Source organism: Strix uralensis, chromosome 7 (genome assembly GCF_047716275.1).
Source record: "Strix uralensis isolate ZFMK-TIS-50842 chromosome 7, bStrUra1, whole genome shotgun sequence".
In the NCBI taxonomy this organism is placed as follows: domain Eukaryota; kingdom Metazoa; phylum Chordata; class Aves; order Strigiformes; family Strigidae; genus Strix; species Strix uralensis.
The window spans coordinates 42,935,684-42,956,985 of record NC_133978.1 but is presented as its reverse complement, the minus strand read 5'-3'; the positions used below and the strand labels follow the sequence as shown (position 1 = coordinate 42,956,985).

At 41.1% G+C, this 21,302-nt stretch overlaps 1 protein-coding gene and 1 long non-coding RNA gene across 2 annotated transcripts; one reads left to right on the top strand and one right to left on the bottom strand.

Moving 5' to 3' along the window:
• The first annotated feature begins 1,484 nt into the window (after positions 1 to 1,484).
• Positions 1,485 to 16,296, top strand: LOC141946196 (uncharacterized). Its single transcript, XR_012629750.1, has 3 exons — positions 1,485 to 2,595; positions 2,757 to 2,914; positions 15,969 to 16,296. It is a non-coding gene; the product is annotated as an uncharacterized LOC141946196 (long non-coding RNA).
• Positions 13,314 to 19,933, bottom strand: LOC141946193 (opsin-VA-like). Its single transcript, XM_074875639.1, has 5 exons — positions 19,573 to 19,933; positions 17,806 to 18,016; positions 17,106 to 17,223; positions 14,899 to 15,138; positions 13,314 to 13,774 (listed from the first exon to the last, which is right to left on the bottom strand). The coding sequence occupies exons 1-5, from the start codon at positions 19,931 to 19,933 to the stop codon at positions 13,544 to 13,546; spliced, it is 1,161 nt and encodes a 386-aa protein (XP_074731740.1). The 3' UTR covers positions 13,314 to 13,543.
• Between the last annotated feature and the right edge of the window lie 1,369 nt (positions 19,934 to 21,302).

Below are 21,302 nucleotides of genomic sequence, written 5' to 3'. Positions count from 1 at the left end.
AATATTCTATATTATGGGTGTTTTATTATCTGACTGGGTACTAGACCATACTTACTAATCATATCACAGTGACAGTGTCCACGCTGCTACTCTCTGTCTTCTTTTTCTGTTTAATGCCAAGATTTTAAGAGAGTGATCACTGCTCACAAGTTGGTTTGATTAGCACAATGAAGGCATGATCACCATCAATCAGTAAGGGAAAATGATTTCATACTGTAGGCCAGAAGTGTTCATTTGGCAGACTGCTGTGGATGGCATGGAGAACAAGCTCCCACGGACAAAGTGAACTTGATGCAAGAAGAGTGACAGTGGCATTACAGGTAGAGCTGTAATGTGCACTATCCTGGAAGAGAAGAGGAATGTGGAGGAAAAAAGTTTGTGATGAAAACATTTAGTCTGCTCAGAGCAGACATCTTGACCCTCATTCTAGTATTAATGAGCTTGTCTGCTGAAGTTCTCAGCATTCTTGGCGCAGCCAGAACAGTCTGTTCGTCTACTGATGTGACAGGTACTTATTAATTACCTGTCAATACACTGTCAGAGAATTAACTAAGAATTTCTGTTGGAAGAAAAGAATGGGTTTCCAAAATACTTGCAGTTCTGTCATGTCCTCAGAATTTATCTGGACTTTGTAACTCTTGAAGTAGCTTAGAGAATATAAGATAAATGAGTTTGAAGTATGTTAGAGCTGAGGCATGTAGATCACTGTCTGTAATCACTTGGTTAATCCTGATAGTGAGCTAGCAGCTGAATTGCATTTAGCAATAAGCATGATATTGGCATAGCAGTTAATACAGGAAAAACTATTCCAAGACATGGTCACTGAATCAGGACCCCAATGTCACTTAGAAATCACAGGAGATATCTAAACATACTGCCTTCATCGTTGACTAATAATTAATAAAAGGCTAGAACAAAATGCCTTGGCTCTTGTAGGAGCTCCTACCTATCAAATCAGTGATATCTGCATAAAAAAATGCAATTGCTCAGTTCAGAAAGGGTTTGGAGGGAACAGTGCCGTCTTTTCCATGCAGACAGTTATCCATGTCCAGCACAGTAATACATCCCAAATTCCCAGCCCTGGACAGCCTTCATCACCACCTGAGGTAGAGTGCTGTGAAGCAATTTTTCAAGAAAGCAAGTAGATTCAGTTTTTCCTACCCGCATTAGTGTCCTGGGAGAGCATCAGTCACAACGTCTAAGAAATGTGAACTAGTACTCTCATTGTCATATACAGCAGGCACTTCTTTTATGACTTGCCAAAGGAAATGGAAATGTTTTCTCCTGTCATTTTACTTTAGCCAAGTCATTTTGAATCTCGCTAGTGTATTCCATTACACATTCTTGCCTGATCTGTGTTTCCTAGCTATTCCTGCTGGTGAGCTTCTCCCTGGAACCCAGAAACGGGAGTCGGCTCAAGGCTCAGGTACTCTTTCGCAGTCTATGCAGGATGTAATCTCCCCAGTTGCCAGCACCCACACATACAAGCCTTGGGTGTTCATGGCGCTACTCCAGTTGCAGGTACTCAGACCTCTTATCCTACTCACTGGCTACTCAATAGCTTATTTTGGCAAATGGAAGTTTACTCATGTTCACAGATGCCTGCTCAGAACAGAGCGCAGCCCTGCACTTAGCCGTAGGGTTAATGAGGAGATAGGTTGGTTGTGGTGATCCAGGGCAGGCTTCAGTCAGGCACTGACTAGCAGCCTGTTACCTGCAGCTGACCCCCTTTCTCCTCTGTTTCCCTGCACCTGGTACATCTTGAGCCCTCCTTTTCCCCACCTTTGGTCCTTCCTCTAATCATCCCGTCAGTCTTACCAATTCCCATAAACACCTTAAAACATCTCATACTAGATTTTAAACTTCCAAAACTGTTTTTCCCCTGCAGCCCATGTTCTGCTGTAGGCAATGACCCCCTCGGAAGGGTTTCTCTCCCTTCCCGTCTCAGTGAGTTCCATCCCAGGGCAACAGGCTGTCGTCCTCCTCTGACAGCCCGGGGAGTGGCGACGTGCTCAACTCCATACACTGGTCACTGGAGTCTCATCCTTGTCACTGCTCATCCCAGCCTTGCTGGGCTTTTGTGTTTACGATTGTGGTGGTTTAGCCCCTGCCAGGGTCTGAGACCACGCGGCCGCTGCCCCTCCCCCACAAAGGGAGTGAAATACAAAGCCCCAAGACTGAAATAAGGAAAGGTTTAATACAACAGTGCCATAGCAACACAACCAACAACAACAATAACAATAACAGTAATAGTGATAGCAATGAACAGAGCAAAATAGCTACCAAATACAGCAGTGGGAAGCACGATGTACAAAACAGGAAAAATGTGACCTGCCAGGATGTGATGTCCACATGGTATCTGAATAACCCGGCTAGAGCTCCCCCCCCACTGCTGGGGAAACTTAACCCTATCCTGGCTAAACCAGGACAACGATGCTGCCTGTGGTCTGTAACCTTATGTCACCGGTGCGTGCTTCCTCCTGTGCTGCTGCTCCAGACCAAATACTACCTCAGACACACACGGATCAAGATTTGCTGGGGTGGACTGGGAAGGCATTTCTCCAGCTGAGGAAGATGATTCCCTGGAGCTACACGGTCAGTATGCTTTGCCTATTCTGTGTCTGTTCTAGCAAAATGTGAACAACTTAACCATGTTCTGAATTTTTATCATATATGGAACAGAAACTGTTTTCAGCTTGTGAGTGGTAACAGCATAGCTTTAGCTTTTAACTGTACATGGTTTGTGTGGACCCTAGATGGAGAGGGATTTCATCCCTAAGGACTCGTTCCCTGCAGCACACCCACGGCCGGGCTGCTCGTGCGGCTGGTGCATACCGTGGACCTGCAGAGAGGGGGAAGCCCCGGTCCCACCGACAGCCGGAACAGAAGCCAACACCGAGACATCTGTAACCAGGTACCTCTGTCAAGTATTTATACACTGGTTGTTCTCCTGAAACAGAAGTATGGGTTCTATGTTCTGGCCCAGGCAGAGGCAGAATTTAAGCAGTACCATTCCCAGAAGTAAGAGAGATGTTCACGGTTACGTCTGTGCAATGGAGCAGTGTCTATGTTTGTACCAGCATATTGGCTTCTGTCTGGTTTTGTAGGTATTTTTTTCCTCCTCCAACAGAGTTCATTAGTATTTGTCCTGAATGACATTGACTTTTATTCCATCTGAAAATACCTATTTAGCATTTTTTGGTTATTAGTATTGGAAGTACTGACATTAGAAACCTAAATGGTACGTATATTGAAATAAATTTGCACCAGAGTTCTACAAGCCTTTCTGCTTCTTCATCAGTATGATTCAAGGGACATGGCCTACATCTGTACTCAATCAAACAGGGCTATGTTGGCCAATATAATCTAATTGTTTGACATTTTTATAGCAATTCATTGAGACTAAAGAGAGATGACTACATTAATATCTTGATGCAGCTAGGTAATAGCTGAGCTAAAACTGATGTGCCAAATTACTGAAAGGCTCTTAAATTCTCTTACAGATTTTAACTCTTTGTGACAAAGAAAATGAAAGAGGCTTCGATATAAATATAATAAAGAATAGTACAATTTATAATATGAAGTATTATAATAAAGAACATTATCATAAATTTTCTAAGAATCTTCTCTTCACTAATAATTTACAAATTATATCTCTTAGTAATTGAGATGAGAATTATTGTTAATGCTCATGACTCTGTTTTCTTGGACAATCATTTTCACCGAGGTCAAAATTAAACAGAAAAGGTTTTAGCTGATGAATAAGTATTTTATTCCTCCAGCTAGTCTGTGAACAAACTTGTCTGCCCTGCACAGATCTGTGGGAACAGTCAGGCTGGAATAGTGGGCGAGGAATATCATGGAGACTCAAAGCGTATGTGAATGCTGGGCCTACTCAGGCTTAGGCGAGTCACCTTATCTCACCGAAGCACCCATCAAAACCCTCTCTCCTTTATAAGTGTGTGTGTTTGTTGTGAGAAAAGGTCTCCTCTGAGTGGGGTCACAGATCTGCAGGTAAGAGCAAGCTGAAGGAGAATGTTTTTGGGCTGTTTTGGTCTGAGTCTGGAGAAGTGGTGAATGGAAGAGAAAGCAGGAAACAGAGAAAAAGCAGGAATTAGTATTGCAGCTAAAGCCAGGAACACAAATAAATGTGTTTATTGGTTTGATTGCTAGTTGCCTTTTTGCTTTCAGAGCCCTTAGCAATAGAGTCAGCGTGGGCAAGGACAAGGTCTCAAAAGTGGACACTCTCACATGCGATTAAGTGAATTTTTACCAAAAAACAAGGTAAAAATATTTGCAAAAGGAGCAACCTGACTATCAGGAGATGCAAATAGCTGAATTAGAGGTAATCTCCACCTTCCCTGTGATGAACTTATGATGAACTTCTGGTAGAGCTGGTCCTTAGTAAGGATCTCTGCCCTCCTCCATGCCCTTTCACTTTGAGCGGGTAGTATCTCTATCAGTGTTGAGCAGTTACATGTGGTTTTAGGAGAAACAAAATCTGCATATCAAGATACTTGTATCTTCAAAAAGCAGTAGCGAATCCCTAGAGAAGCTGTGTTGTCTGTTGCCAGAGCAAGAACATGAAAACTTTTTAAGGTGCACCAAGACATCATTCAGTGACTAAGCCCTCACCTTCTTCCCTGCTACGGGGTGGTGGGGCGAGTTGATCTTACGACATTTTAAAATGTACTCTTTCTCTAGATTTGAGGATATGGAAAACTGCCTGGATAGTCTACTTTTAAACCTCAGCCTTTTTATCTCTTACTGAAATAATTGATTTTGAAAGCTATTTTGAATCTTATTTTTTTTTCCCCATGCCAAAATTCAACAGAAACTTGTTTATGTTTCTCAAGAACATACAGTCTCGAGAACAGATTTTTTTTCATTGCAAGAAAGTGCTGGCACAGCAATAAATGCAGAGCCCCTGTTGTGGGCTACTGCAGAAGATATTGTAACTAGGAGACAGTGATCTCAAGCAGAATTTAGACAGAGTTTAAACGTAGGCCTTGGCTGTAGGGACCCGTATGTTAGCATGAGTGACCTGCTATCTAACCTGAGCACATCCTGACGTCAAGTATACACTGCCTTTAACACCACCACCTGTACGTGGTGCTGTAAGAGGTCCTTCCAACCGAGCTGTGTAAGCGTGTGTCGCTTGCAGTAACCTACGTTGTGCCAGCTAGAAAGTCCAGCACTGTAAAGGTTGGTAACTTTGTTCACTTGGAAGAACACCATAAAAGGTCGGAACACCTCCCCACGGATGGGATCTGGGCAGCATGCCATGAGCTACAAGGAGGGTCTTGTTCCATACTGAAACAGCTGGGGTTCCAGCATCAGAAGGGTCCTAAGATTGTTATTACCTTTTCTGTAATTCCCGGTTTTTTACTCAGTAAACCATTTAGCTAGCTTTGAGTGTCAGTGCTTTTCTTACTGTTATCCCAGAGGAAACCAGCATGACCTCATAACCCAACAGTAGCTCTTATGGCAATGATAATTTATATTTCAAAAAAATAAAAATGCTATTTCCATTATAAACAAGTAAATTGATGGATTATTGCTGCTGGTTTTAAGCACAAACACAAAGTAATTATCCCCCAGTGTCATGGGAGATTTATAGGAAGGGCAGTTATTTTGTCTAGGTTGCATCATTAAAATGTAATAAATGATCACAAAGCAGAAGACTGGTGTAGTGTTATATTGCTAATTTTGCAAACTGTAGATAATGCTATAAAACTTTTTTTAGAAAAGGGATGTGATTTCTAGGCATACTTTTGGTGGCAAAACAAAAATTCAAGGACACAAGAGGCTGTGAAGCTGTCCACAATCAAGTGTGAGCACATTGGCTTTGGCAGCATTCACACCTTTTAGTCACAAAATCTTAAGATCTTTAACACCTCCGATGGAGTAACCTACTTCTTGTAAATGGTAAAATGTTCCCGTTGTGCTCTTACCACATAATGCCAGAGGTGTCTCTTCAGTCACTGTGTAAAACCCTTAAAAAAAGAGCCCGTTCCCCGCCCCTTTTTTTTTTGCTTGTAATTCTAAAATTTTTTTTCATTGTCTTACACTGAAAGACTTAACAATCAACCTCTGGGAACTTTGTAACACTTTGCGTCAGGGCTAGTATTGTTTGGTTGGACTACTACCAGTGCGTCAAGGTGTTCATGCATCTAAAAAGTACTCTCTGACAGGCAGGAAAAAAAGGTCTCCTCCTCCTGAAAAGCATTACTGAAGGTATTTTAACATGAAAACTCCTACTGATTCTATTATTCCTTGTTTGTATCAAAGATAGGAACATCTCATAAATCCAGCAGCTCACTAGAGACAGGGAATGTTAATGCTGGAGAACTGGTAAACATTTACAAAAACCCACTTGTTCATATGTGCAGAAGGTAAGAACCAATGCCTTGTTCAAGAAAATGGCTTTTCCCACAGTTAAGGGAGTACTCCTATTAATAAACCAAACAAAATCTGGCCTTTACCAGAAAATACTTGTGAGGACCTGAAAAATAACAGTGTTATGGACAGTGAGAAATATTGCTGACACCCTGTCTTTTATGAGAATGATTGATTAATTGTTGTTCAGTGTAGGCTTTGCTTGATGGAAATAAAACATTTGTGATGCCTCTGTGGTCCTATTAAGACTAATTAATTCCTTCTCCAAATGAAATGAAGACTAATTATGCTCTAATATTAATTTCCTATTTGTCCAGAACCACTAATTTTCATATCACCCTGTTGCAGCCTACATTTTTATGTCTGTGCTTGCTGCATGTCAGTGTTTGTCTAACAGGGTGGCAAAATGATATAAGACAACCATAAACGTAATCTATTAAAGTGTGCTAGAGGGGCTCGTGCGAACGGAATACATTTCAACTCTTCACAGCAATAGTTAGGCCATGAGCTAGATGTGGAATTAGACATGAACTGTTTCTTCATCAAGTCTCAAGATAGAGCTTCACACTAGGAACACAGGTTTAGACGATGAACCCTTGTGTGTTACTTAGATCCTGCTCAGGTGTTTCTCAGTATATTTAATTAAATTATGAACTCTGTTCAAAATAAACTACTGATACCTTCATGCTAGTCCCACCACTCCTGACAGACTATGAACAAATGCCCAGTTATCCCTGTTTTTCTCAGACACTTTCTATACCACCTCCATTTCTCCTGCTTTGCAGCTTTCTTCCCTTGACAATGCAGAAGCGGTTCTCCTCAGAAAGCTGCTGGGCACACTGCACCATCCCCAGACACCACCTCATGTCTTTGACACTCCTGAAGTCAGTGGCACCTCATCTACCATCTTCTACTTCTATGGCTCAGATTTCACCTGTTTCACCCTGATAAATTGCTTCTCAACAAATGTCTGTTAACGTCTATAAACCTAGCTCCCCAGATTACATTTCCCACTTGTTTTGCGGTACTGATTACATTCTCCATCCTAACAACCTGCACTGCATCTCACATTACCATTGTTTTCCTTATAACTCCTTGACCAGTCACTCAGGGCATGGGACTTTCTCCTTATCTCACCATCTCTAAATTCAATCCACTTTTTCCTGCATAACCTAAGCAATTCCCTCCACTCCTGTGGATTCCTTACTAACAGCATGCAAATCTATCTTCTTATTTCTAATGTGTCTCCATCCTTCCTAGTCCTGTGTTTTAGCCAGCCTCTGTTCCTGAATGTTTCACAATTATTTTCAAAGTTGTATGTCCAAAACTGTGTGTCTGATCATCTCTTCTGAGATTCACATGACTCCTACTCTTTCTTTCTCCTCTTATCAGTCAATGACAAAACTGTCTCCTCTGACCTGGGGAACCATCTTTGTTCCACTTTGGCACAAATATTCTGTCCGTGTCTGAAATTATTATTTCTAATCTTATTTTTTCCTCTGGCCACTACTACTATGTTGCCATATCTCATGTAACTACACCCTCTATTTTATTTTAGCCATACCTCTATGATGTCCACAATACCTATTGCAGTGCATGGAGAAGTTTCCTGTCTTCACGAGCAAGAGGCTCCCTAATTCTGTCCCAACTACTCCTCATTTGTTGTTATTCTTGTCATTGAGAGCAAGTGTTAGCATCTTTAACATATATCTAATTTGCTTTTTTCATACTTACCTATTATCTTCTTTAGTGCTATTCTGGATCTGTACAATGCTTCTCTAAATTTGAGTTGGCTGTGAAATCTGTAAACACTTTTTATCTTCTGTGTGTCTAAATACTACCATCACAACTTTAATGATCTGAATAAGAGCAGACAGTCGAGTGCAAACAGTAAGAAAGTGGTTACAATTCCCTCTCATTTTAAAAACTAACACCTTGACAAAGACTTCTCTGTGAAAAGCATACTGCCAGAGCTTTGTCATCCAGAGAACAGCAACAATTTGAAGCCTCTAACAGGAAAATAGAGGGGTTTTTCCCCATGTTTTCTTATCATCTTACAACTTTAATAACCAAGAAGTACAGAAAATGCTGCAGTTTCTAAACTAATTTTAAATAAATCTAAACGTCAGTCCCTTAAAGTTATCTCAAAACTGTTTCCCATGAAAAAAATTTCTATGACAATAGTTTTTGCACAGAAAAAAAAAATCACCATGTTAGAGCTTTTGACTGTGAAGGTATTCATGTGGTTGTCGCAGTAGTGCTGCAGGTGGGTAGGCTGTGTGGACTCCTGTACCTGACCTGGGGAGAAAATCCTGCCTTCTCTTTCTAGCACTTGTGACTAGGCAAAAGGAAGCAGGGCCTGATGTTGTGACCTTTCAGTGTATTCCTATACGTTCTCTCATTCTGAGGATTCCTGTTTTGTTCCTATTGTGCTGTAGTTCTCCCTTTTCCTCATAAAAAAGCCCAGGTTATTTGTCTGCTCTGTGGCTGAAATGTGAGCACTGCCCTAAAGCTCCTCTATGAATGCCTGCCTGCCTTATCACATTTGGAGCCCAGTAATTCAAAGCCTGATGTCAGAGGATCCGCCCTGCCCGCACAGTGGTAACGTGACCTACCCCTACCCTCAACCTGGCTGTTAGTCTGTTAGGTGGGTGCGTCTTCATTTTTGTTACGTGGAGACGCTCTCTTTGACTATCTTTACAAACTGGTGTCCTCAGTTCATTTATAGATGCAAACCAAGTTTTCCTTGGTGAAACAGTCTAAAAGGCTCACCAGTACTTCATCATGAGTGACTTGCATTGAGGATGATATAGCCAGTTATCAGATGGCTAAATCTCATTTTAACTTGCTATTTTCTAAAGTTTTCCATACATTTTTACATTGTGTTTTTCTTTGCCATTACTGAAGTTTTGATGCTTTATTCTGTACTACAGAGCTATACTGTATGTATCCTCACCTTCTCAGGAGATAATTCTGTTGCTTTTAATTAAATACTAATACTTCTGCCAGTGCTTCATGATTTAATACATCCAATACCATTAACATGTGATTAACCTAGGTCAACATACCCTTAAAAGAGAAAATCTGAGTCTTATATGCAAAAATTTTTGCTTTCAAATCATACCTCACTGTTTTAACAGATTAATGAGCACAAAATATGCATACAAATAATAATTGAATACCTTACACTTCCTGTCTAACAGTATTTCCAAAACACTTAAAACAGGCATATATATCTCTTCACTTTTCTCCTCCAGATCCCACAGGATTAATGGTAAAGAAATGACTCATGAAAGGATGTGGCTGTCTGAATGAGGTTCACAGTTTGGGTTTAAGATTGAGCACTGCAAAAGTTCAAGCCCACTGAGGCCAAAATTATACTGTAAAAGACAATCACCTCATGAAATTTTGTGAGATGAATACGAAGACCATAGCTATCTTGCAGTAAATTCTCACATGTGCAGCTCATTATGTTATTTGTAGAGTAACTCCCCTCTTTGGATGTTACCATTCTACAATGAAATTGGGGCATTTGAATATGAACAATCCTTCTACTCAGAAAATATAAAAAGAATAAAATTGAGATTAATTTTGAGTCTACAATGAGTTAAGAGGAAGATTGCAATGTATAAAAATTGCTTATTAAAAATTAGGTTTTTAAAGTATTACAAATTACTTCTCTATGTCTGGCAACTAAGTTTCTCTAGCAAAGAGAACTGTCCAATAGCTACACAGGGTAAAGGGGGGTGAGGCCCGGATGGCATAGTCATGGCTCCCCTTTGTGAGAAATGTTAAATGGTATTTGCAACACCATGAGATTCCTACAGCACCAACTGGCTTGCACCATTAAAGGCAGGATGGCGGAGTTAACCAGGGTGCCCAAAGGGAGCCCCTGGCTGCTCCCAGGTAGTACCCATTGAGCAGTGCCTTCTTCCTGATGCCCTGCCCCTTGCTGGAGACCATGTCCATGCCTTGTGGTGTCTGGCATGGCAGCAGCTACCACTGTGCAAGGAAAACTCACCGTGCGGCAGGTCTCTCTTTGGAGCAATGGCACAGGTACTCCTGCCCTCCCTGCACTGGCTCGCTCCCTCCAGTAACTCCAGTACCTCGGCTTCCTGTCAGTCCTGCCCTGCAGCCGGCCCGCTCGCTTTCCAACCGCAGCAGCTTGCCAGCACTTCTGGGCACTTCACCCCCTGCCTGGCCAACCACCATCGCTTCTTAACTGCTCCTCATCTTCTGCAAAGGACATGTCTTGTGGAAAGGTCCGAAGAGCTGTCTCATGCTTTTATAAGATGCAAAACAAAGCACACGACTGGGTCCTTTGCACTCACAGCTGTCCTGTGAGAACAGTGGGAAGTTGGGTAAAGGGGAAAAAGAGCAGGGCCAAAGAAGCTGACCACTTAGTGTTAAGGGAAAGCTTTACAGAAATACACTCGCTGAAGGACTCACATTTAACCTATGCACTTATAAAGGACCTTTTAACAGAAAGATCTTATTGAGTAATTCTTACATATTTGATGAAAAAAAATAATAATCATCAGCAGTTACCTAAAGCAGGTATGCATAGCCACCTATTATAACGTGTTTGTCTCGAATGTCAGATACACTACTACCTGAAGCAGCCTACCCTTCCTCCCCCACCAAACTCCACTTTGCCTTCAGAAGTGAGGGCTGCAGATGGTGGGACTCCCCCAACACACCCCCACGAGAAGGCTGGTGACAGAGGAGTGAAGAGCTCATGCCTTCTCCCACATGACTGGCATTTCTGCTTCAGTGTTTAGATTGCCTTCACAGAGCAGAAGCAAAATGCATCAGAGAGCCAGGGCTGTGCAGAAATGGGGGGGCTGGATTATCCTGTATGCCCATCAGCGTGAATGCTGCAAGGGGCCACCAGCAGGAGCAGGTGGCCAAGCAGCCCACGTGAGTGTGCCGGGGCCAGAGCGGCGGCAGGGCCATGCTGCCCATGCCTGTCCCTCCACCCCAGTGGGGAGCTCCAGTTTTTGTCTCCTCTTGAGCACAAGAATTGTGAAGAAATCAGCTTTGCAAGATACCAGGGTTTCAGGATATGTTTTGTACCGTTTCCATGTTACCTTTCCCTGATCCCCATCTGCTGCAGGAATGGTTCTTGACTTCCAACTCAGCAAGGTACTGCTGGGACTAGGTCTGACCACAGGTATCTCAGGTAGCCTGTCATTCCTTTTCGGGGCAATATAGTTTTTCATACTGTAACATAACAAAATAAAAAGAGAAGAAAAATTTGGCAGAAACAAAATGTCTTTATTCTGTGTAAAGAAACTGTAATTTTTTTGAAGTAAAACTGGACACTGGATGATTCATTCCATATCACATTTCTATTGCTAAGGCCTGTACAGTACTTAGCTAGTGTAGCTTCGCTATACCACTATGGAGCAACATTTGTTTCAGCTGGTGCTGTATTAATGTCTGTAACTAATACAGACATTAATCTGTAATGTTAATGAAATAATGGTTTTCCATACTAAAGCATGTAAATATAGTCAGCCATTGCCTTTTCTTCTAAAATGCATTCAATTAAGTATATATCTTATATAGGATTCAAAATCTGATACGCCAGCTCTAAGCAGCATTTCACACAATGTTGACCAAAGGCTGTTTAAAACAGAAGTCTGTCTGTCTTTATTACACTCATGGCCTTTTTGGTTTTGCATGTAAGTGACATTCCACTAAAGCTAAGTATATTGCTGCATGTCATTGTGTGAATTAAATATATGAGATGGAATTCAGCCATGGAAAGCTGGCAATTTCTATTCTTTTTCACTGTTTACAGAAAGCGTATTTATGTTGCACTGCTTGCTTCTGATATCAAAGGTGTCGTAACAAGTTAATGACTTATGCCAGGATCGGTAGGTCAATTAAAAGTAGTGAGGATATGAACGCAGAAACAGCAATTTAAGGACTGAAGGGACAGAGACACAACTGCTCCTCAAAGGAGAACAGTGGTGCCACTGGCCACTCCAAGGTGCCTGCTGGTGGGCTAGGACGTTGCTCATGCTTTGTGGGGAGGCACGCCCTGGCTCAGAAGTGAGAGGTAAAAATGTGCAAATAGAAATAGAGACAGTCAGCGTGCTCCAACGTCATGTGGCCCAGCACACACATAATACCTGTATTCTCTAACCACTAATTTCTGAATATTGGAATTGTTAAGAAATGGAAATAATAGTTGTCACCTGGAGATACGTGCTCTCAAGAACATGATAGAGCTTAGCTCTGCACAGTGCTGGCACATACGGAGAAAAACTTTTTCCCACAAAGCTCAGCTTCACAACTCTTAAGCTGGGCTACTGGCCCTTTCTCCAGCATCGCTGCACAGCTGTACTTTCCTATACCCTGCTAACTCCTCTTCTAAAGTTGAGTTCCATTAGAAGGGACCTACAACAATCATCTAGTCCAAATTCATTTTCTTCAAAAGTTGCCACGAGCACAGATTTTCTTGACAAAGAGGGAATGCAGAGAGAGGATACAAACAGCTCTTGATAGGGTTTGTTTTAATAAAATAGTGCTTGGGAGTCCAAGCTGCTGGAGATTGTAGTGGCCCAGATGAGGTTCTCATCAAGGACAGACATAAATGCAGAAGCCTCTGGCTTTCTCTGCTTTTTTTAGTAAAAATACCCAAACAAACCAAAAAAGACCTGTTCTTTTCTAGTAAAAAGCCAAACCCAAACTCAGACCTGTTCCTCCCTGAACCTCCATTGGTTGAAATTGAGTCAGCTGTGTGCTATTATTTATTGTCTATTACCATATTGAAGCCATGTGCCACGTCATGGTTTTGTCCAGCTGACCAAGGAGCTGTCATCAGCATAAAAGTCTCCTGCCCTTCCTGCGCTACCTGCCAGCATTGCAACACAGGCTTCCTCTTATGTTATTTTCAGGAGCAAGCAGTCTGTGGATTGGGAAGAGGAATGCAGTGGAGAAAGGGACCCACTTTATGGCTGGGTGTTTGACTGCAACTGCAGAGCCAAGAAACTTACACGCACTCAGGAGCCTGGAATCTCAAAAGCCTGTGTCCACAGGAGCATAATATCCACACTGACAACATTTTTTTGTATTAATTGATGGAAACAAGGAAATATGCTGTAGCACTGCACTAATGATCATACCTCCCACCCTACATGGGACAGATTTTGTTTTCTGAATCTGCCAACTGAGCAAGAGACTGGCAATTTCTGTGTTCGTCTCCGGTTCTCCTCTTAGAACCGGTGCTACATACTGCCATGGTGGACATCTCGCTGCCTCTTTTGTCCTGGGTTAGCATTGCTCTCTCTGAAGTCGGGTTCATGTTGGACTCTGCAGTTCTTATGGCACTGCAGCTGAACATTTGAATCAGGCACTTCCTGAACTAGAAAGTTGAAGAAAAGAAGATCGGTCAAAACACATAAGGAATTTTAAAATAAAGCAATCTGTGTCTTAGCTAAAACTCTTGGAAATTCTCTGATTCAGTTGGGAATATAAAGAAATAGCCCCATAAAATATATTTTCCTGTGCCACTATGAAGAACTCTAAAATTGAGAAATAATGACATTCTAAAAAGATTCAGACTAATGGAAAATCTTACTCTAAAAATGGTTTTCCTTTTCTGCTTGTTACTAAGCCCATCTAATGGACAGAGATGGTCATTTCTCCAGGCTCATGAGTTGCTTCCATATTCTAATACCCAGGTGTTCAAAGATGGTTTGTTTCCGTGTTATTCATCTCCATGAGCAGGGTAAGACCAGCATACATCTGACATGCACTGGGAGACCAGGGCACTGTCCATAGGATGTGAGACAAGCAGTAGCTCTTTCTGCAGGACTGAATAAATAAATGTATTCACTTCTTATTCAACAGTCACTTTACTATTTTTCTTCTTTTCAGTTATATGCTTATACTCTGTTTAATGCCACCACTCTTAGTGGCTACATTCACTGCATAAATCAGTTCATTTGTTATTGTGCCTGTTACTGCAGTGAACACATCACTCCGGTTCATCCCCTTGTCAATTCTTCTTCTCTGCATCCAATTCTCTGCCCCCATTCCAGAGAAGAAAGTTCCCTGCAATGCTGCTACCCTCCCTGTACATACAACCACAAACGCAGCATTTCCTCTGACACAAAATCAAGCTATTGAAGACTTCCACCCCATCTCAAAATCAATTCACTGGTGTTGCATTCCTAAAGAATTACAAGAATGTACTGGGACAGCCTTGAAAATAGAATTTACATACAGAAAACTAACTGGTGTTCACGAAGGGCTGATTTTCCTTTAAAATATCTAAGCCTAATAATTATTAACATTCATATTTTAATGATGCACAGAGGCTTATGCTATCTTCCAGTAGGTAGATATACAGTGATTTTTTTTTTTTTTTAGTTCTAAATGCAATGCTAGTTAACTAACACATAGGTAGGTAGAAATAATTCATTATAAAGCAAGACAAAAATAACAAAATATGACTGTTAAAGACACTTTGAGAGCATACAGTACCTGTTTGTTCATAAAGACATAAATAATTGGATTATAAACAGTAGCTGTTTTGGAAAAGAAAGCTGGAATTGCTGCCAGACAAGGATCCAGCTCAATGGAGGGGTATGCAGTGACTAGGATTGAAAAGGCTGCGTATGGCATCCAGCAGATTAGAAAGGCAATGATCATAACAACCACCATTCTAGTCACTTGTCTTTCAGGTTTCCTGGTAGTTCCCAGCCTGCCTTGCGTATCTGACACCTTTAAAGAAAAGATAGAAGATTCTAGAAAACAAACAACAAGGCCTCCAACCAGTGAACTTAGTGATCTGCGATGCTGGAAGGAAAGACATACTCTTCTTAAGTATGGCGGCACACAAGGATGCTGTTACTGGACCACAGGATGTGAATGTTACTGCTGAGGCACATGAATCACTGTACACTGTCATGACTAAATTTTCTTGTGCTTGAGTATCTTTTACTGTCAAAGTGAGAGCAAAAAACAATTACTGGGGCAATCTCTGTGTAGAAATCTAATTGCAGTCAGGCACACCTGCAGCCTGTAGAAACACTCCCAAGCTGCTCCTCATGACTAGGCTGAAGCTAAAGTAATGGCATGGGTTTGCTGTCCAGCCTCACAAAAGTTAATCTAGTCAGGTAACTTCATGGGTGCTGCAGCAGCCCACCCCACAGCAGTGCAGAAATGCCTTTAAACTCCATCTGTGAGGAAAGTAATCCTAATGATTTCAGTCAAATTAGAGACAAGATTTGGCCTCTATTTAGAATGCCAAATAACAGAATACAATGACCCTGACAGAATGAACAACTGTCAGTATCCGATCACAGTAAATTACCTCTAAAAACACAAAACAAATTAGGGCTACTGATAAATCTGTATGGCTCTAAAAGAACCTGGTGCCAGGTCTTGCAATAATACATGCTAATAAAATAAGAATTTTTGGTGTAACATGGCCTTTTAGCTTTCCACAATAACATTAGAACTGAATGGAGACATTTTCCCTAATAACCCTGGCACTGCACTCAGATAAAAGTTCTGGATATTCAGAATAACAGAATCAGTTTTTATTTTAGGAGAGTCTGAGTCATCAGCAATGATTTTCTTCAAGGATGGTCCATATCTTGTACTTCACGCCCCTGCCTTCATGCCAGCAGACACTGTGCTGCCCCACCAGGAGTGCTGCGAGCAGCCTTGTGCCTGCACTGCAGCACACGTCAGCCCGGGAAACTTCTCGTGTTCAGTACTGAAACCAACCTCTCCCCGCCATTCAACCTTCTCTCCCTACATGCCTCCTGGAGGAAATCAAGAAAATTCCATTTAGAGGAATCACAGTGTCACCCGAAATATGCATGATCCCATCTGTATTTTCTAATGAGAAAATAAAGTATTTCTTCCATTTCCCTTCTGTTTTGCTTTACTTAGAGAAAACAACACTCAGATACAAGCATTTGACTATCCCAAATACTTCAAAAACAGTAAATTGAAGAAATTTACTGAATATATTACTGAAGCAATAAGACAAGGCAGCTTTGCACTAAATAGAAATAGCAATATTGTCCCAAAATATTGTCCCCAAATCCTGTCCAAATAGGAATTTTCCTATTCTACTGTTGTCTTTTAAACTTTTTGCAGATTCTCTTTTGTATTGGGTCAACATAATCCTTAAATAAAATTCAAAAGCATTTCTCAGGTATTTTAAATATTCCTGGACAATCTAATATTTTATTTACTAAACAGCATTACATTATTTACACATGCCGCATCTTATTCTGCATGTAAGTGTTACAGAGTATTAGCCAGCACTCCTAAGATTTACAAATGCAGTCATTTTAAGCTAAATTCTGATTTAGCTTGTTTGAGTCTTAGGAAACGTCACTGAATGGAAGTACAATTGTAAATAAACCAATACTGGATCATTCAGTTTGTTTATTATTTATGAGGCAGACATTCTTTCATTTGTATGATGTTTGCCTAATGGGATGTACTGATAAGTGATGCAAACTGCACACTTTGAAAAATCATTTCTAACCATAGCATGAATTTCTGTGTGTAAGGATAATTATATAACACAGGATGATAACTGAGTGCATTTGCTGCCTCATAATTTGAACTGATTATGTCTGATCTTTATTAGAAAATCGAATACAAAAACTCCAAATGTTTGCATACATACACATTTAAAGAATTTACTTGTAAGTGCTGCTTCTTACCTTTCTTAGCTTCCGCATCAGTTTTCCATAGGATACCAAAATCACTGATAAAGGCACTATAAAACAGGTGGTGAAGAATGCAATAATGTACGTATGGTCAGTAAAAGCTCCTGAGTACCTGTATAAAACACAAAATACACATTGTGTATGTATTACTAACGTGTGTTGTTACTACTTTTTTTTAAGTATTAATTTTGCTCTTCAAAGCTGTCACTAGCATTTTTGTCAACTGTTTTCATTCCAAGTGCCCTTTTACAGCTCTAGTCCTATCACCAGATGGAGCCCTGGGCCACTGCTGGCCATGGGCTGGGACAGGATCCCATGAGGGGTAAGCACAGCGTCACAGGGTGGGAAGGGACATGTGGTCCAACTTCCTGCTCAGAGGGGAGTCAGCTATGTGGTTAGACTAGGTTGCTCAGAGCTTTCTCCAGTCTTCTGAAAAATCTGTCTTTGTCCTCTTTGAATCCTGACAAAAAGCACAAGGTATAGGATGGTTATTTTCATTAAAAATGGAAGCGCCTCCCTTTAGAATTTTTTTTTTTTAAATCTCTTCTTGGCAGATTTTGCTCAGTTTTGTTACAACTTTCTTTACATCCATTTTGCAGATGTACATCATCTTTAAACCTTTCAATTCCTGCCCCTGAGATGTCCTGAGCTGTAAGTTCCATTTCTTTACCGTACTCTGCAAGACTGGCCTTACCAGTTAGGCTCACAAGTAGTTCCAATCTTACTGGTGGTGTAACTGCTCCAACCCATTGTTGGTGGAATGGTCCAAATGAAGGAAAAGGTCCACACAAAGGCAATACCTAGGGCTGCATGCTTCCCCCTCAAGCGCGTATTTCCCATGGGGTGGCAGATCACAATGTACCGCTCAAAAGCCAACAGAGCAAGAGACCAGAGAGCAACAATGCCTATAGTAAAAAAACACAGTCAGGATCAAAAATTGGAAAAAAAAAAAAAAAAAATTGAAAACTTGATTCATTGAAAAGCAAACACCATCCCACATCACAGAATCACGGAATTGTTTAGGCTGAAAGGCATCTTTGGAGGTCACCTAGTTCAACACCCCCCCAGACTCAAGCATGGCCCAGGCAGCAGGTAGTGCAGGATCAAGGCCAGTTGGCTTTTGAGTATCTCCACAGATGGAGACTCCACAGCCACTCTGGGCAACCTGTTCCAGTGTCTGACCACCCGCCACATCGGGCACCATTTCCATCAACCCAAGTTCTGAAAGGATGTGCAGTTTATGTACATTATTCTAATATTTATTAAGAGCACAAGATTTTAATATTTGTTTAGTTTGTCAGTCTACTGTATAATGACTACAAAACCAAGCAGCTAATTGAGCCATTTAACTGACGTTGACTTCTTTTTTTCATTTGGTTCTGCTCTGAAACAATGCAAACTATGTGTAGCTTCCAAATTTACAAATTAAGATATATCTTCAAAATGCTATCTTTGCAAGAAATGTCATATTTCAGACTGTCATAAAACTCTAACCTACAGACAACTGCTCACAACATCAAATTTATTTTACCAGTTTCTTAGGCACATGTCACCTGGTTGGCCACCAAAATCTTGAAATAGCCTGATCTTTCTTCATGGCACATGGCTTGCATGCCACAAACTATTTTAGTAGCACTGTCTCTCACCGGCATTCCCTCTGTGTAGCTTAGCCAGGCTGAGAGCAACTGTGGGACTCCTTTTCACACTGAGGATCAGCAACGTGTTTGACTTAGAGCAGTGACAGTCAGAAGGCTGTCTTCACTATGCAGCTTCAGAAACAGGAAAAGGGAGGTAGGAATGAATGTCTATCTCAAGTAAGTAGAGTCCCATTTTAAACTAATTTCCCATTTATTCTGCAGAGGTGTATTTACACAGGGAACTATGTGGTGGGGATATTCCCTTTTAGAGTACTTCTAATACTTTTTGTGTAACTAGTGAAACAAAGCCAAGAAAAAGAATCACAAAAAGATGTAGATGTGCGGAGTGACTGTTACAGGTGTGTCACGGTTCCTCAGAGCCACTGGAGGGTAGCTAACATAAGGTGTTTCTGCGCCCTGATATTTTCCACAGTTTAATAGCAGCCACTCTTTTTCTCTCTCTCTTATTTATCCATATATGCACATACCTAAATCCAAACCAAAATTCACATAATGAATTTTCTCCTAACATTGTTTTATCAACGCCCCCAACACTGTTATTCTAGTAGCAAGCTTTTCCTCATTATATTAAACATATTCAATGCTCAGTACACGTGAGAAGCCACTGATACATGACAGAGATAGTGATATATGTTATTCACTCACACATGAGATCCACTACAGAATATATGTAACTGGGGAAAGAACTGGTTAGTTCAAAGGCATGCAAAGTCAGTGACGTGGAAAGCTGCAGGATAGCTAGTAGAATACACTGAAGGAAGCTGAAGAAAAGAACATACAACTACAAACAAAATCAAGCTTACCAAAAAATGTGACAGCAAATCCTTCCAGTACACAAGCCCAGTATCCCATATAAAAATAACCTTTCAGATTTGTTAAAAAGCTGATGGTGCCACCAGTCAGTGAGACCAGGAAATCAGCCACAGACAAATTGACTATAACATAATTGACAGGTTGTCTCAATTGCTTGAACTTAAAAGTTACCAGGATTACAGCCAGGTTCTCAGCAAGCGACAGGGAGGTCACCACCAACATTACTGCTGCCAGGAGCCTGAAGTGCCAGGGCTGGATGGAGTCCAAGGGACGACGGAAGGGATCCCATCTGGCAGGACCAGAGGAACTGGACAACAGTGACTCATTTTCAGGTGCTCTGAATGAATCCATTTTTTAATCTCTCACTGGCAAAAATAATATTGTATAATACTGGAGTTTCTAATCTGTAAATAGTATTTAAGATTAAAAGGAGAAATTTGCTCTCTCTAGCAGAACTGTGAACAAAATCTCCATGCTTCTGCAGTAGTAGTCCAGGAAACAAAATTTTGGTCAGAGGAAAGTTTAGTGCAGTGCAGTGAATGTGGGAACAGGGATGAGCAAGAAAATCTTAGAGCAGCTTCTGCTCCTCTCTGTCAGTAGTCTGTGTCTTTATTTGTAATAAAACCCAGCTATAAAAGCTGCCGGTTTCCTCCTCCTGCAGCAGACAACAGCAGTGCTAAAATATCCCTCAGATCACCCCTATTCTACAGAGAAAAATGAAGCGTTGGCTTGGAAGCCTCCCTGACCTTTAGCACTGTAACAACGAAGCTTTCCTTCTCTTAATAGTAAGGGTGGAGTGATGCTCATGCCCTGCACTGCGGGGAGCACAGCAAGGGGGAGGCTCCCACCTGACTTGCTTTCCTGAAAGAGGGCAGCCCTGAGAAGATGAACAGGCAATGAGACTGCACTACAAACCCCTGCCCACATCTCCAGCTGGCTTATGGCCTCAGAACTGAAGTTCCAAATTAGGTAAATTTTCTGTGTTATTCAGTGGAATTTCAGCTTCTATCAAAGACAGCACAGTTTTTATCTCTGATGAAAGCATAATGTTTATAACTACAGCTTTAGCACTAAAAACTCAAAGATGCACAACAGTATTTTAAAGATAGAGTTTGTAAATACATGAAAAGAAATAAAATCAGTACAGCATGACAACAGACAGCAGGAAAATTAATAGCTAGTCATATATTTCTAATAAAAGTGACTGGATGTATTTGCACTCTTTAATAATTATCAGCAGTTAAGATTTACTTATGTTCATTTCCTGAGATGAGTAGCTCAGTCATCTCTGCACCCTAATGAGACACAATACTGCAACAGATATTCTAGTACTCCTATACTAAAGGGCTGCCTGTAATTATTCCACAAATTAAGCTAGATACCCCAAGAATATGGAGATCATTCAGCTGTATTATGAGAGAATACTTTGGGAACATAACTGTTAATCAGAGCCTCAGAGTATTAAGCAGAGTCAAAAATACAAAAGCAATCCAGTTCCCATATTGGAGAGTTCACACTTGGACACACACCATGTACAACACGTGAAAAAACAAACAGAAGCTGGAGTGAGAGTGAAAATGAGTAACGCTACCTGCCCATACATTCCCTTGAGTTTATACTGGCTTTGGTTTGTACATGAAACACTTTGTTAACACAGGTTAAAATCTTTTGGTACGCAGGAATGGAATCAAAAGGGTTTCCTGACACTGGCATAAAGAGT

Bases quoted from the DNA above. Each gene is read 5' to 3' on its own strand.
- LOC141946193 (XM_074875639.1), bottom strand. From the start codon at position 19,933: ATGGATTCATTCAGAGCACCTGAAAATGAGTCACTGTTGTCCAGTTCC. The intron at 17,224-17,805 runs GTAAGGCCAGTC...TGTTTTATACAG, and splicing joins ACTACTTGTGAGCCTAACTG to GTACTCAGGAGCTTTTACTG. The intron at 15,139-17,105 runs GTAAGAAGCAGC...TTTTCTTTAAAG, and splicing joins TGATGCGGAAGCTAAGAAAG to GTGTCAGATACGCAAGGCAG.